Consider the following 18,104-nt stretch of genomic DNA (forward strand, 5'->3'; position numbering starts at 1 on the left):
CACCTCTGTGTTACTGTAACCATTCTACATGGATTTCATTTAAACACGATCCAAAGCTACCAGTGGTAAAGAATGTAGCGGCCATTATGCAAATGTAACTCTTGTCCTTCATTCACTAAACTGGTTGTCAATGCTGCTTTTGACTGAGTGGCTTAATTCCAAGGAGCCAACCCACCCCCCAGGCAGAATCGGCTCAAATAGTATAATACAGACAGGGAGAGGATGCTTAGAATCTCATCCCTACAAATATTCAAAGGACAGGGGCCCTAAGGCAGCCCTCTTCCTTGATGGCCTCCACCATATTTGATACTCCTATTATTAAACTTTCAAGAAGGCCACTGAATCAGTGTTGTTTTAATAGGCACTTGAAGGTTGTTTGATAATTTGGTAGCCATGTATATTATATAATTTGGATTTCGTTGTAGTTACTGTGATTTGATACTTTTTGATGTTACTTTCTAAAAACCAACAGGAGTCATTTTTAGCTGGGTAATATAAAATAAAATCAATAGCTAAATTTTTAATGGGATATATCTTTAATGATCTAGGCAATGAGCATTTAAATACAAATATGAGTAAAGCAAGGAGATTGAAGCTCATCTAATATGTAGGAATATTAAGTTACATTTTTATTGTACACAATAGTCTACTTATAGCAGATGTTAACTCATTTGTATTTTAACAACTTCAGTTGTTCAGTTTGACTTATTCATTATGTTACTGATTAATTTTATGAAACTAAGCATTTGAAAATGAATCACATTTCATTGAATATGTCCTAGTTCACATTATCTATATTAAAATATACACCATAAGTACAATTTTCCCCCATCATATACAGAAAGTCCTTAAAATTGCTCTTCTATAACTTTAATTACAGATTGTCAAATGTACAAAATGGATTTATTTGCATGATATACAATCAAATTACATACTTGCACACTTTTTTCTATCCTCCATATTAGTTTCATGTATTCTCTCTCCTACTCACACAAAACCAAAAGGAAGAATCAACTCTAATTCAGTTTTATTTTTTCCTATTTCTAACTTATCATTTACATGAAACATAAATAATTGTTTAAAATAAATTGTTGATCAGCAATCTGAGGGCTGATCATTAGTAAAAAGGCCAAGGTCAGAAAAGACTATTATCAAAACACCATACAAATGCCACTATTTCCAAAAAAAGAGCAGAAAAATTATAAACCCATCTTGGCAGGAGAATTAAGTCATAGGCACTATGACTTAAGAAGATTTTATGCCGAGTATACAATTCATTTAGTATAAGGCCTATTTTGATCTTCCCCTCTTCTATTCACATCTCAAAATCAAATATGACTAAGCATTATTAAATTATTTGGTTACTAATCGTTTTCAATTTGTTGCTTTCACAATCATGGTCCATCACAGATTCTCTCAGCTTCATCACTTGTTTTGCAAAGCTAGAGTGATTTTTATACCACTGAATACCTGGAAGATATTCAGATATTAGATGTCCAGGAATATAGTCTATGTTTTACAAAATTAACAGAAGCATGTGAAGCATAATAAAGAAATAAACACCCAGCAATAAAAGTTCAGCTAATGAGAAAGTTAACAAGGTATGATTGAAGGCTGTATTAGTGAACATTAAAACTTACCTAAAAAGTTGGGATATAGATGATCAATGTTATCCACAACATAATTACATTTGGGACATCTGTTGTTATCTTCCAGGCTTTGATGAATGCACTTGTAACTGTTCAAGAAAAGTAACAGAACAGTGAGAAATACTGCACAAATTTATTAAGATGTGTTTTTGAATATGATACATCACATTGTTTGTTAGTTGAGGAATTGGAGCTATGGTACCAGGTGGTTGGGTACTAAAGACAGATCAAATAAATGAAGCATCTTCAAGTTCTGGGCAATTTTTTTTGTAACTAATATTACCTTGTTGCCAACAGCAACAAAATATTGGATGTTAATAGGCAGTTTTAAAATATTATTGCCTACAACAGATTGTCATCTTCAAAGACATTTCATAACATACAAAAGTGCAGAATTGTATGCATCCAAACTTTTGATGAGATACATCACTTCAAAAAAAATCAGCTTTTAAGAGTTAGAACATTAAAAACCATTGATGATTTTGAAGAATTCATAGTCACTTACAAGAATCTGATGCATGTGTCCTGTCTTGCTTTATCCACCAAATTGTTTTGATATGTTTTAATAGTTATATATTTGTTTAAAGCTATGTCAGTGCTACCATTCAGAGATAGAAAATATTTTTAATTTATCCCAGGATATCTCCAATGAAGATAGTGAGTTAGAAATGTGCATTTAACAAATTAGTTTTAGTTCATACGTTTTCATTTTATAAATAAATCTCTCTTGCTAAACAGTTTTATCAAACAATCTTACCAGAAACTGTGTCCACATTTTGTCATGTAAGCTTCTTCAATCATATCAAAGCAGATGGGGCTTGAAAGGGAAAGAAAAGCATATAAATACTGATGAAGTCTTTTAAACAAACATTGTTTCTTTTAATGGAAAAGAGGTAGAGAGAAGGGAATGAACCCAATAGTTGATGAAACATTTGTTACACACCACCAGGCATTGAGAAGTCTCTATTAATCTCTTATTAATAGAAAGCCCAGAGACCAAAAGTTAGTCATTTATATGACTTAAAATCTAAAGAAAAATCTAGAAAAATATGCTAGCACTTAAAAGATATGATACAGAAGACATTTAAATACACATCCAAGTAACAAATTATTTCTTCATGTATGTATCTGGAAAAAGTGATTGATAGAAGTTATCTCAGGTACTACACTTAAATATTAAATAGTAAAATGGTTAAAAATGAGGAAATTGATACTTTCTAAAAAGTAATTAAATTATTTAAATTTAATTTTAATATTATTTAAATTATGGCAGAAAACATATCCAAGCAACATACTTATTTTGCATAACAAAATATATTAAAAACTACCCAATTTTCCAGCTCAGTGTCAAGAACTAGTTGAAATGATATTGTTGCCATTACGGAAACTTGGTGGGATGAAACCCACAAATGGAACACACAGTTAGAGGGATTTAAATTATTTAAAAGAAAAGACCAAATAAAAGAGGAGGTGGAGTTGATCTCTATATAAGAAATGACTACATCTCTATAGAAATAGAGCATAAAAATGATGAAAACTGTCTTGAATGCATTTGGGTCAATATAAAAGGGGAGGAAATGACATTGCCATAGAAGTATATGATAGGCCACCCAACCAAACAGAGGTAATAGATGAACTTTTTGCTAGTCAGTTAACTAAGGTATGTAGGAAGCACATCACAGTAGTAATGGGGGACTTTAATTAACCTGACATCAACTGGGAGACAAACTCTGCACCAAGTAGAAGATCAAACAGATTCCTGACAAACCTAGCAGACAACTTTGTCTCCCAAAAAGTAGAGAAGGGAACTAGGGGATCAGCCATATTGGACTTAATTCTCACTAACAGAGATGAAATGATAGAAGGTGTTGAAGCCACAGGAACCTTAGGGGGGGGGGGAATGATCATGCAATATTGGAATTCAACATTATGCAAGCACAAGCAATAGAACACAGTCAAACTAGAGTCTTGGACTTTAAGAGAGCTAATTTCAATAAACTTAGAGAGAGCTTGGGAAGGATTCCATAGATGAGAATCCTCAAGGAAAACAACTCAAGAAGCTTGGGAAATTTTAAAAAGTGAGATTATAAAAGCTCAGTCTAGCATAGGGGTAGGCAACTTTGGCTCTTTTATGACTCATGGACTTCAACTCCCAGAATTCCTGAGCCAGCTATGGGAGTTGAAGTCCATGAGTCATAAAAGAGCCAAGATTGCTGACCCCTGGTCTAGCACAATACTAACGAAGAAGGGGCGTTGTCTTACCTGAACGCCTTTTCTCAGCACGGAGATGGAGGATCCACCCATGGGTAGTAGACTGTATTCCTGCCCAATCAGATTAAGTCAGCCAAAGTTGCCACGGGGCAGGACCTGGGATCTAAGGTCAGAACTGCGCTCGCTTCGGTAACTGACTGTATCCTGCATGACCGAGTCTTTTGATTTGATTCCTAGGTAATAACGCCCCAAAAGAAATAGGGGGGGAAGGTGGATCCTCCATCTCCGTGCTGAGAAAAGGCGTTCAGGTAAGACAACGCCCCTTCTCCAGCACTGGAGATGGAGGATCCACCCATGGGACATACCAAAGCCTACTGTCCCTTAGGGTGGGAAATAGACTGGTCCGGTGTGGCACTTTGATGGAGCACCTGTTGGAGGACCCTCCGACCGAAGGAGGCCTCCGCGGACGCAAATTTATCTATCTTATAGTTCCGGATAAATGGAGAAGGCGAGGACCAAGTGGCCGCTCTGCAGATGTCCTCTATGGACGCCTGAGTATCCCAGGCCGCAGAGGTAGAAGCACTCCTGGTGGAGTGGGCCGTGACCCCTCTTGGAACCGGCAATGATGCAGCCTGACATGCCCCGGCGATGCACTTCCTGATCCACCTGCCAATGGTGGACGAAGAGACCTTCCGACCCCTTGAAGAAGGGTGGAAAGATACGAACAGGGCCTCCGATTTACGGAGATCCGCTGTTCGTGAGATGTAATAACTGAGCGCCCTGCGGACATCCAAACTGTGCCATTGTCGCTCCTGGGCACACGAAGGGTTCGGACAAAAGTCCGGGAGTACAATGTCCTGGTTCCTATGGAATGTTGAATTTACCTTCGGGATGAAGGTGGGATCGAGTCGGAGGACCACCCTGTCTGGGCGGAAAAAACACAGGTCCTTGCGGACCGAGAGCGCCGCCAGCTCGGAGATGCGCCGAGCCGACGTGATTGCCACTAAAAAGGCCACCTTGTGGGTAAGGTGTTGAAAGTTGCACGATCTCATGGGTTCGAAAGGCGGCCTTGTCAAGGCCAGAAGCACCCTTGGTAAGTCCCAAGACGGGTACCTATGTACCGTGGACGGCCTGGTGTTCGCCGCACCCTTGAGGAAGGACCTAATCAAGGGATGATGCCCTAATGACTCTACAGAGTCGCATGATAGAACTGTAGATAGAGCAGCTACCTGCCTGCGTAACGTGTTCGGAGCTAGTCCCCTCTCCAGGCCCTCCAAAAGATATTCCAAAATATGGGGAATAGTGAGTTGAGCAAGTGACAGTTGCTTCCTGGATCCCCAGGATTGGAAATTCCGCCAAGTGGACTCGTAAATCCGGTTGGTGGAGGGACGGCGAGATGCTTGAATTATGCTGATCACCCCCGTGGAACAGAGCTGTCGTGACAAGCAAGACCGCTCAAGTGCCAAACGGCTAACTGGAGCCATTGGGGATCCTGATGGAGGATGGCCCCCTGACTGAGTGAGACTCTGTCCGGGGGAATCCGCCATGGGTTCGTGATGGATAGGGTCATAAGATCGGCGAACCAAGGTCTCCGTGGCCAATGAGGAGCAATTAGAAGCACCTCCGCACCCTCCTGGAGGATTTTGCGAACTACCGCCGGAATCAGAGGGAGCGGCGGGAAGGCATAAAGGAGACCTGGGGGCCAAGGGGACCGGAGCGCGTCGATCTGTTCCGCCCCCTGAGAGGGGAACCGGGAGAAGAACCGGTGTAATTGTNCGGCCGAACCTCAAAATGGCGGCCCGTTGAGTATTGGGCGGTTTGCACAATGCCAAAAAAACCCCCCTTACTATTCCTTAAACCTGAATTCAACTGCAGATGAGGAAAAGAGCTTTCCTGGCTAATTATCCCGACGCGCGGCTCAAAATGGCGGCCGCGCGCGATGGCAATGAGTCCCGAGCCACTGCAAGGCTTCCCCTGGTGATAGGTCACGCCGGCAATCAGCCCCAGGAGAGCTGCAAGGCCTGAGGAAAACAGCTCCGACGATCGAGGGAACCCCCGCCGGCGCGCCTAAAATGCAAATGAGGGACGAACGGCCGTTCGTCCGCTCGTCAAGCCAGCAGGTCTCCCTCGACACTCGTGCTGTTTCCCCGACCGTTTGAAGGCCAAACGGCCCGAGCGGTGTGAGGCGCGCGCGCGCGCGTCTCCTCAGCAGGGAAGCCGAGCGGGGAGGCCCTGAGTGTGAATCGCCTCAAAACGGGCCTGTAAGGAAAAACTTTTACTCTCCGTTCGTCACCGGGCCGCAGCCGCGAGCTCCAGTGAGAACGGATCCAATGGATGCTGGAGGTGAGGGGGATAAGAAGGATCCCCTTCTACCCTGTCAGTCCTGGGAGGGGGAAAAGGAAGAAGGAGCCCCTTCTCTGCAGTAACCAATTTCCTACTCCCAATTGGAGACTTGGTTAAGCCAATATTTTCTAACAGCTTATCCAAGATCGTTGATTTAAACTAAATAGCTAAAGAAGGTGGAGGATTCACCCAAAGTCCAGACTATACCTGCCTGAGAGCCAGAGTTATACGTCCGTCCATGGGCAAGATTAAGTCAAGACTGGAATCTAGGGTCCAGGACGGGCGTGGCAACTTTGGCTGACTTAATCTGATTGGGCAGGAATACAGTCTACTACCCCATGGGTGGATCCTCCATCTCCAGTGCTGGAGAATAGTTACATTTACTGTGCTTGGATTAATAAATGGGCAAAACACAGCCATTATGAACATGGTAAAAAAACACACGGATAGGCATGTACAAGTGTCACTTAACATTTATAGTTTGCATAAAAAATAAAAATACCATTGATATATTAAAATATTCTTTTAGCTTTTGTTTTGCAATAGGATTCATATCTGATACCAAGAATAATCTTGAATGTCACCATGTCATAATTAACCTCTCTGCATTTATCCCAAATTATAATATAGTTATTCTGAAAATCCAAGTCTCTTTTGAACCTCAGATTTCATGATTGACCACAAAGTTTCCTTATAATTTCAATATAAATGTCAGTTTCCAGAAGCATTGGTATGGCCATTACCATGGTACTGTATCAGCCCAACCAGCAGTCAATTTAGATATATTTTTTCTTCCACTCCTCTCCCTCAACATGGTTATTACTTTTGTAACATATACAAATATTCTGTTGAACTATCTTTAAAACAAAGACTTCTAGATCAAAAAATGGATTTAATAATCAAAAGACTTATTATTTAGCCTTGGAAACACAAAGATATGGTTTCAACCATTCAAAGTTTGCAGAATTTATTAATATACATTAACTATAGATTATTGTAATGAATCATGGCCACAGATGATAATATAAGTTTTGTATGTTTGTGTTTTTTACTTTTTTCTTCTTTTATAACTTTAAGTATTTTTTTTGTCTGTATGTAGTTAATAATAAAAAAAGAACAAACCAGAGAAACAACCACAGTGCATTCTCTAAGCATGTAGTTATAAGTGAGCACCACAGAATTCAATAGATGTGAATACAGGCCTAGGCATATGTTTGCAGTTTTGCAGATATTGATGAATTGGACATTGTGCAGAGCCATTTTGGAGAAGAGTGAAATAAAAACACCAGTAATAAAATTATACAGTGTTGCTCTTTTGAGTTGCTATAATATATAGTAGATATCTCATTTGAAAAAACCCTGATGGTAGGAAAGATTGAAGGAAAAAGAGAAGGGAATGGCAGAGGATGAGATGATTAGATAGTGTTGATACAATGAACATGAACTTGGGCAAATTCTGGGAGATAGTGGATGATAGACAGATCTATCTTTCATTGAAGTCATAGAAAGTAAACCAATTCATGGAACTTTACAAGTTCTCCTTCTCCCAACTTCCCAATGAATTGCAATACAAAAATAGTTTTACTGCTTTCTTTTTAATGATGAGTTTATCATTTTTGTATTGTTTTAAATTAATATATACTATGTTTTTAATTACTGTAAGTAATTTAAGTAAACTTTACTCAAGAACTTTGTTTACATTTGTATCGCTAATAACTTGGAGGAGTCCCTTCATATACACTGATTTGAAAGAGAGCCTGCTTTATTAGACTGCACAGTCAAAAAACATCAGCATCCTATAAAATGTATTCTTTAATACTTTATAAGCCATTGTTTTATAATAGATTCCATGCCTTAAACCATTTTTTAAAGATAGCCACCTATTGAGATAATAAAGAAATATCTGGAATATCTCCTGAACTTTGAATTAGAGTCTACAGAAGAACCTAATTTCATACTAAAACCCAGACAACAAAAAATACTGGAGAGGGAAAATATTCTTCCCATATAGATTATCAAAAAAGCAATTTAAAATTGAATAAAAAAGGAGAAACAGTAGTGNAAGGTGGAGGATTCACCCAAAGTCCAGACTATACCTGCCTGAGAGCCAGAGTTATACGTCCGTCCATGGGCAAGATTAAGTCAAGACTGGAATCTAGGGTCCAGGACGGGCGTGGCAACTTTGGCTGACTTAATCTGATTGGGCAGGAATACAGTCTACTACCCATGGGTGGATCCTCCATCTCCAGTGCTGGAGAAGTAACAGTTCTCAAAAGAAACCAGCATGGCTGCATAAAGAACTCTCTGATAAATTGAACTTAACTCGGTTTTTGCATCTGTCTTTACACAAAGGGAAAAACAGTCCAACCTATCAAAAACAGTAGCGTAAAAAACAGATTAGGAACACAAGCTAAGATAGGCAAGAAAATAGTGAGTGCCTGTCCATCCTAGATGAGTTCAAATCACCAGGACCAGATGGATTACACCCCAAGGTTCTGAAGGAACTGGCAGACGTGATCTCAGAACCACTGAACTATATCTTTCAAAGATCCTGGAGCACTGGGGATCTACCAGAGGACTGGAAAAGAGCTAATGTAGTTGCCATCTTCAAAACAGGAACAAAAATGGATCCAAAAAACTACAGACCTATGAGCCTGGCCTCAAACTGGATGCAGTATTCCAAGTGTGGCCTTACCAAGGCATTGTAAAGTGGTATTAGCACTTCACATGACCTTGATTCTATCCCTCTGGTTAATGCAGCCTAGCACTGTGTGGGTTTTTTTTGGCAGCTGCAGCACACTGCTGGCTCATATTTAAGTGATTATCCACTAGGACTCTGAGATCCCTCTCACAGTTACTACCATGGAGCAAGGTACCACCTATACTATACCTGTGCATTTTTCTTGCCTAAATGTAGAATTTTACTTTTTTCACCATTGAGTTTCATTTTGTTAGATAGTGCCCAATGTTCAAGTCTGTCCAGATCCTTCTGTATCTTAAGCCTATCTTCTGGAGTGTTGACTATTCTTGCCAGCTTGGTATTGTCTGCAAATTTGATGAGTTCCCCATCTATCCCCTCATCCAAATTATTGATGAAAATGTTGAAGAGCACTGGGCCCAGAACAGAGCCCTGGGGCACCCCACTACACACTTCCCTCCATGTAGATGCAGTTCCATTGAGGACCACACGCTAAATACGGCCGGTCAGCCAGCTACGAATCCATCTGGTGGTGATGCTGTCTAACCCACATTTTTCTATCTTATCAAATAGTAGGTTGTGGTCTACTTTAGTAAATGCCTTCATGAAGTCCAAGTAAATTATATCCACACCATTCCTCTGTTCCACTAATTATGTCACCAGGGCAAAGAATGCAATAAGATTTGTTTGGCATGCTATGTTTTTGACAAACCCATGTTGACTTTTGGTAATGACTTTGTTTGCCTCTAGGTGTTTGCTGATTCCTTACTTATCTTTTCCAGAATTTTCCCAGGTATTGAGGCCAGGCTCATTGGTCTGTGGCTGTTAAGTTGCTTCAATTACTTCAATAAGGAAAAAGCTAATCTGGAGGGTGAAGTGGAATATTGGTTTTTAAAATATACTCTCCAGGCTACTACGATCTGTAAATGAATGACCTAACTATAATTTTACCATTAAAATAGCTTAAAAATGCAAAAGCTAGTAAGATTGTAATTGTCTTTAGCTTTAAAACACAGACAATCCAGCCAACCTAAATTAAGTGACATTTTTAGATATAACCACGCCTGAATTATTTTTAATAGCAGATACTAATAACTTGCACTATGTCTAGGTACTGAATGGTGCAATACCCTGAAGTAGGCAAATACAATAATTATAAACAATTTGCCTCCTGGGGCCGTAGCTGAAACTTACAGAAAATGGAGATTGAGTGAAGACTTGCTTTTTGTATTAATGCTAGAGAATATGGTCTAAACTAGCAGCTGACTCAAAGAATTCAGAAATATTATAGAAAGTTAGAAAGATTGCAATGTTCTCTAAAGTTGACATAAAAATAAATAAAGGGGTTATCTGTCATTTATCAGCTTATGGTTATTACTTCCTAATAAATGATAACCCCAGGTTTCAGATAGTATATTATATTGATGTGAGAGGTGTTGAAGAAAAACAGCGGTGTTAAGTTTGATAGAAGTTAAATGGATATATGACAAACTCTCAATTTAAACCGGAAAAGGGAGGGAGTAGGGGAAAGATTTACCTGCAGGTTTTACTCCACTAGTTGTAACTGACTTTAGGGGATAGTGTTTTAATGGGGAGGCACATAAATCTGAATGTCTGTTAAATTTCAACTGAATACACTTGAGTCAATTGATATGATCTGCATAATGGTGCTATCATGCAAATCATATAGACTAAACTGTTAATTTCCTACTTAGATAAAAAGTTTATATAATAGATCTATTTTAGATCTTAAAACTATATAAAATACATTAGTGTAAAATATATTTCATATAAAACACATTAGCTGTATTACATCACAATGTTATTTGATTACAAATATGAAGCAACTTTTCTAATAGTTTGATCTTGTGCCTTTTTATTTGATCTTTGCCTAGGTATAATATCTTATTAATCTTTTGGTCTTGCTTTTGATATTCAGCTTTTTGTCTTGATTTCTAAATCAGAATTTACTTATACTTGACTGTGAGTACTTGACTTTACTATGAATACTCTAATTTGGAGGTCTACATCTCTTGTCTTGGCTTTGAAACTGAACAGATAATTGCAGACATTTTAATTTTGAAGCTTTTCCATATTTCTAAATTAATTTTAAAGAAAAAATAAGAAAAAATAACTAAAACTATCAGATGCTGTGGAATTTAGGTCCAAATTGCACCACCCAGACAGCAATCCAGAAATATCTGGATATATATTTGAAATGTTCCTCCAATCACTCTGTGAGTGTAATATACATTTTAAGATATTGTATTAGAATTTGGTACTTACTTTGATACCTCATGTCTGCCAACAAAAAGGGGACTGAAACATTTTAAATTCCAAATTCACTAATTCAGCTTACAGTGTTTGAGAAAATAGTAGTTTTATAATTCCAGACACACCTGAAACATACTGATCATTTGGATCCATCTAAATTGGACTTTTGGACAAGATATGAGACTAAGACTACTATGGTCACCTTTACGGCTGACCAACAACACAAATACAGCCTATTTATTATTCCGAAACTCTTGGAAACTTTCAGTACTTTTGACCAGGCATTCACCTGGACTACTATGATATTTTTGCAATAGTTAAGATCCTTTTTGCCAGATAGTATTCAGCATGTCATGCTAGGGATTGCAGTTCAATAAATAAAATGTATTGTTCCATGTTGTCCCAGTGACATTTAATACCTACATGAAACTAGGTGTAAGAAACTTAGAAATATGCAGTAAGATGCCAGCAATATATTTAAAATATATTGATGTTCTTTGTCATCTAGTTCCAAATAACTAATTCATTTTTTAATTGTTGTTTTCATTTAGTAATAAATTAGATGAAATAAGTGAAATATAATCCAGAGGAGATGGAAGTGACGACTCTGGTGTTAACTTCTAGATAGTTCTATGAATTGCACTCAAAGCTTTCAGGAGGCCCATGTTGGCCCAAAGCCTACACCCCTTTTTAAAGATCAAAGTGTTTTAACTTCATATAAGATCATGGAACTACTAGCTCACTATGCACTTAAGCAGGCTTTAAAGTTAACAGATAGGTTTCTTTAAGACATCTTTATGTCAGAGACCCACTGCCCAATAATAATAGAGAGGGACTTCATCTGTATTAATTTCAAACTATAAAACATGCTCCTTCAGTTATTGGATTTAACTTCTATTTCTCCGTCTTTAGAATAGGAATTTTCCTTTTCAAGCTTTCTAAAGTGATGGACATTACCACATTCCTTACATGCACCTTTTGAATCTCCTATAATTTAGCTTTACTGGATGGTAGACTGCAATACTATATTCTAGATTTATGGGAGAAAGAAAAGCTCCTACTTCTTCATACTGTATTAACCTTATGTGTCCTCTTTCAATTATTTTTTTTCTAATTTGACAATATACAAGTATAAACCCTCATATGAACATTCTCTTCTTCTCATATCCATTGGTCTTTTTTTCAATTTCTCCTATCTATTATAGCATTTTCAGGAAGGAGTAACTACAAACATTATAACTATACATTTTTATCTCTTTCTTAATGATCTTCAACATGAACAAGTAACTATTGGGGTTTTTTTACAAGGTTTATAATGAATTTCAACATTTTCTTAAAGTGCTATATAAAAAATAAATTTATTTCAGAAATATAAAATTAAACGTTTTAACTAAATTTAAAGAATCATGTATTTGAGATGGGTAGCCATATAAATCTATTAAAAAATAAGAATCTTTATATTTATTTTACAGATAGGGAAGAGGACTGGTAGCTAGCTACCCGTATAATGAATATCAGTCCTTTGAGGTAGACCAGATCATGAAAGAGTTTCAATAGGATGACTAGAACTATACTTTATTGAGGCAGGCTGTAATAACAGAATCTTGTAAGTCTGTGTTTCTCCTCCCGTTCTTCTTATATTCTAGTGAATTAATCTCTTCTCAATACTATCTCCCTTCCCAGAACTTAATGTTTTTAGTCCTCTTTGTTTATAAAATAGCCTATGAACATTTGCTTTAAGATTGATTTCACTGAAATTTAGATTTTTAAAAAATAAATTAAGGCTAATAGTTCAAAACTACACATCGCTGCAATATTGCTTTGGCTAATTGTTCAAAGAAAACAAAAATATAAAAGTTTAATATGGAAGTGTACGTAGCCAGAAATACACATCTCCTGTGGTACTAAATCACCAAATTATTATCTGGTTTAAAATGAAATTTGGTCTGAAAAGAAATCAGAATAGCAGTTATATCTTTAATTTATTTAAATCCATTGTGACTGGAATTTAATGTACCTTCAAAGTAGAGATTAATCATTAATCAAAACCAGAAAACCTTTCCTTAAGGTTGACATCTTTGCCTAAAAACTTTTAATTTTAAGGAAGGGCTTGAAGGAAGAAGTTTTTTAAAAAATAACTGGTTGCTTTAATGTCTGTTCTTGGTAAATTTGTAGAAAATATTACTAAATGTAAAGTAATTAAACACAACATTGCACATAAAATAACAAGTCTTCTTAAAGAATAAACTTTTTCTGCAAAATAAGTTACACTTGTTTTAAAGTTCTTTGCCAAGATCAGCAAGCATGTGAAAGTGGGGATCTGGTCAACTTAGTTCACTTCTTTCTAGACTTTGAAGGATTCGCTTACCAAAGACCCCTAAGGAAATTTAGCAATCTCAGAAGTGCAGAGATTCTCTTATGTTTAGATACTGTCTGAATATCACTGGAGGAGGAGAACCACATTAGCCTGAAACTACAGTTCATAAGGGTTATTCTTTTAAAAATGTGTTAGTTGGAAAAGGTGCTGCCAGATTCTTTCTGATAGTCTGAAGAACGGTAAACCATATGTGAACAACAGGGTCTTTAAAAACCATATTCAAACTAGTGCTTCTTAACATGTTAGAGGCAAGAAATAAGGCAGCCAATAATTTTGATGTCAAAAATTGTTTAGAACAATAAGCAAAGGGTTCCAGAATACAGAAAAACAGAGTTGGAAGGGTCTTCTAGTCCAGTCTCCTACTCAAGAAGGATACCCTATACCAGTGGTTCTCAACCTTTTTAATGCCGCAACCCCAACCGGTCGTAAGTCAAGGACTAAACCGGTCGTAAGTCGAGGACTAAACAGGTCGTAAGTCGAGGAGTAAACCGGTCATAAGTCGAGGACTACCCACCCGGTCGTAAGTCGAGGACTTTCCCTGCCCGGGAGCGCCGCGCATGCGTGGTTCTGCCCCCTGCGCCGGCCGAGGCGTAGCTGGCAAGCGGCAGAGACAGAGCAGGACGACCACCAGCTGGCCCAGCCCAAGGGAGGTAAGGCACCCGCCGGAAAAGGGGAAAAAAATTGGCGGACAAAAAAAAATGGCGGACAAAAAAAATGGCGGACAGCCTTGCTTGGCGACCTCCATGAAATGGTCGATCGACCCCAAATGGGGTCCCGACCCACAGGTTGAGAACCACTGCCCTATACTATTCCAGAAAAATGGCTGTCCAATCTCTTCTTAAAACCTCCAGTGATGGAGCATCAAAACTTCTTGAGGCAAGTCAGTCAACTGATTAATAGTATATACATATTAGAGGAATGGGGAACTAAGATGGAATGTAAGTAAGGATAAAGACTTTCACACTATAGCAAAACTTTCTAGAGTAGACCTTCTACAATTAATTGATAGTGTCTGATCTGGTGATGGCTAATCAGAAAAAAAGATATTAGGTTTTGTGATAGATGACTTGATGCAGATGTTGACTGACAGTACAGCTACTATGCAAATGTTTTCACTTGTAGATCATTGCAAAATAAACCTATAATAAATTTTGTAACATATTATAATTCTATGATTCAACATTAATAGTCAACAGCTCTGGTTACACAATTTCCAAAATACAATGTCGAAATAGATCCAGAAAGGGGCCAGAAAGAGATGCCTGTTTGTTTAAACCTAGGTGGAATAACCATCCAAGGAAGAAAATAAATGGGGGGAAAAAGATGTCAGTACATAGTACAGATACACAGAATCATGCATGTTGAAGAGAAATTGCATAGGATTAATTTTTTTACTTAGCTCCTATAACACTAAAATCCAGACCATCCAATGAAACCAAATAGTTTCAGGACAGATAAAATAATTCCTCATTTAGGTCATGGCTAAACAGTGAAATTGGATATCACAATACATAAGGATGGCCAGCAATCTAAATGTTTTTAAAGGAGGTTACATAAATATATGAAGAATAGCACAGAAACCAAGTAGGCAGCTGGTCAAAGTGCTTTTATCTTATTTAGCATAGAAATAGTGTTCAGTCTTGTCTATCCCTCCTCCTCTAGTCCCCAGAAGATAGTAAGCATATTTGCTGATCAGGCACTTGGAGACCTAAATTAAAATGTCTATTCTATGAATTAAAAGATTTCTTTAATAATAATAATTTATTAAATTTATATTGCCCAACTCACAGATGCCGTTTTAGAAGAAAAGACAAGTCTAAGGCACATTCCTTGCACAAGCATCTTCTGTAAGGAATGTGGATTAAAGCCTCTTTTGTCAGAGATAGTCCTATTGATTGGTTCTGCTGAAATAGTGTTCTAAGGTAACACACGCTGAATTAATTGGTGAAGCACAAATCCACAACATGATTCTATGCCAATTTCAGAAAAGAGAATGGATAATAGAAACACAATTTTTCTTACTTTCACTCAGTAGTCAAAACAGAATCCTGCTGCCAACACAGATATTCCAATCCTGGTCAATTTGTAATAATCTGATTTTAGGAAAATGCAGGGCAGCTGAAACCTTACCATCTATTTTTCTGATGAGGAGCCTGCCCCACTTAGCTCCACAGAACTTATTTTTAAATCATAGGTGTGCATGTGTGTGAGAGAAAATTACAAGTTGTCATATCCATAGCTTAAATCTTCATCAATCATGAGTTCGCTGAGTGATCATTCCCTTCTCTCTTCCATGCCCAATATTTTGATGCGGGTCACATTTCCCATGCATGGATAGGAGCTAACGCTCTTCCTACATAATCCCAGCAACAATCTGAGCTACGAGGCACAACCGTAGGCCAATATTATAAACCAAGGGGAGGGTTGCGCTTGGAAGAGCAACGTTTAGAGATGCCTAGATCTAACAGCAACGCGAGTCCTTGCTACGACTGCACCCCCAGCCTCACCCCACGACCACCCCGCAGCCCTGTCCCCCCAAACAAACGGGAGTAGCAGCACCTTCCCCACCCGTCACGCGCCACTCACCATACGAAATCGTTGCTTTTGTCCTCGTAGGAATTCAGAAGACCGTTGCAAAGCGGAGTCAGTAGCGGCCTCTTCCTGGTGCCACTGCCGCTGCTGGCTGTGCTACTGCCGCTCCCGACTCGGGTCCCCGCCAGGCGAGAAAGGCCCCCGCCGCAGGAGGATCCAGACACAGCGGCCGCCACCAACACGGGTCGCGAGGGGACGGCTGATGTGCCCGTCGCCATCGCGGTGCCCATCGCCATCGCGGTGCCCAAGCAGGCCGAGGTGGTGACCGAGGAGGTCGAGGAGGAGCCCGGAGGGGCCGCAGCACCCGGCCCGGCCGGAGGGTGCTGCGGCGATGGCCTGCTTCCGGACATTGCCGAGGCCTGCCTGGGCCAGCTACGGCGGCGAAAACGAGGCTCTCCTCCTCGCGAATCAACGCATCGCTTCCCCCCCCCCACACACACACAAACACACACACAGAGACCAACTGCGGGCAGAGAGGAACAATAAGGCTTCTACAGAGAAAATAAAAACTCTCACCGTCGTCCCGCCTCAGGAAGCCAGTACGCCGAATCTGATTGGTTCCCAGACTCCCGCTGGCTGTCCTCCTCCCATCCGAAAGCGAAAGGGGCGGGGAAATGCCTCCCGCTTGTCGAACTTTAGCAACACACATCCTGCACTTCGTAGGCGGGGCTAACAACGACGCATGCGCCGCTGAAGATCCTCCTTGCTCCCTCTATGTGGGGATACGCGCTTGCGCAACAAACTGTCAGACCGATTGAATCAGTGCGTTTGTGGGGTTCATCTTCCTTACCCGACAACGACGTGCGAGGAAGCGATGAACTGTCGTCGGCAAACTCCTCCATTTCCAAAGCCTTAGTCCTACGTAGGCTCAGTTTGCGCGGCTGCAGCCTTCAGACACCCAGACACCTAAAATGTCCGATTATCAGTTGGGTTTGGCCTTCGTTCTGTGGTCCCGTTCAACTATTGCCTTCATTAGATGGAGAAGGGGATCAATTCCTGAGGGGAGGGGTGGTTGTTGTTGTTTTCTCATGAAATGCCTTTTGGGGCTCCTAAACAAGTTGGCACTTTTTCCCTTTGGTGATCAGTTAGATTTTTGTAAGTCTATTGGCAGAGCACCTGCCTTAACAAAACTCAGTTATTATCAAATTGGTCAGGTTTTACAGTTTTAGTGTGCAAGAACCATTAACATTGCATTGTCTGCTGATTATATGTCTGCCTTTTCTTGCAACAGCTGAAACCTTTGGTTTTAACATAACTAAGGCAGAATACCAGGATATAGCCCGAATCTGCAAAGATGAAGTCAGGAAAGCTAAGGCTAAGAATGAACACAAACCTGCAACAAAAGTCAAAAATAATTTTAAAAAGTTATTTCAACATATAAATAACAAGAAAAAAGTCAAGGAAACAGTCCACTAAAGAGAAAAGATGGCAAGAAAGTAACAGGCAGTAGAGAGAAGGCAGAGCTGCTTAACTCATTTGCATCGGTCTTCACACAAAAAGAAACTATATGTAAGGTCCTGCCTCAACCCAAGAAAGCAGAACTCTTGAAACAGGCATTGTTTCAAAGGACCTTTTATTGAGAGATAGTGATTAGCAAGAGAGCAAAGCAAGATCTAAAGTTTTCCTGCACAAATTGCTACATTAAAATTTTCTTTGCACAAAACCCCATCCCAGAATCCAACTGTCCAGTTCGTGTTCAGCCAATCCACAGTGCAAGTTGTTATGGGAACTGGAGCTGATAAGGGACGGTTCCCAGGCACTTCACTGGATCTCACAACGGACTGGAGATAAGGCAGATGGCCCCTGGCACATTCCATTCCCCTTCTCACACCCAAAGAGATACATCAAAGTTGAGGAAGAACAACGCAGAGGAAGTACAGCCCAAAGCCCCCTCCCGGTGGCTACAAACCTTCCCCCTCCCACCATAATTGCAGAGCTCCAAAAAAGAAAGATTGAAGGG

General features: G+C 39.5%; 1 protein-coding gene across 1 annotated transcript in view; it reads right to left on the reverse strand.

Moving 5' to 3' along the window:
• The window catches only part of COP1 (COP1 E3 ubiquitin ligase), a 118,592-nt gene extending 102,098 nt beyond the window's left edge, over positions 1 to 16,494 (reverse strand). The window contains exons 1-3 of the mRNA XM_029284601.1: positions 16,139 to 16,494; positions 2,407 to 2,466; positions 1,641 to 1,738 (exon numbers count right to left, since the gene is read on the reverse strand). Of these exons, the coding sequence (XP_029140434.1) occupies positions 1,641 to 1,738; positions 2,407 to 2,466; positions 16,139 to 16,494 (514 nt within the window). The remainder of the gene's footprint in view (positions 1 to 1,640; positions 1,739 to 2,406; positions 2,467 to 16,138) is intronic.
• Between the last annotated feature and the right edge of the window lie 1,610 nt (positions 16,495 to 18,104).

The sequence above is a fragment of the Protobothrops mucrosquamatus genome, unplaced genomic scaffold (genome assembly GCF_001527695.2).
Source record: "Protobothrops mucrosquamatus isolate PMUCROS unplaced genomic scaffold, P.Mucros_1.0 scaffold757, whole genome shotgun sequence".
NCBI lineage: Eukaryota > Metazoa > Chordata > Lepidosauria > Squamata > Viperidae > Protobothrops > Protobothrops mucrosquamatus.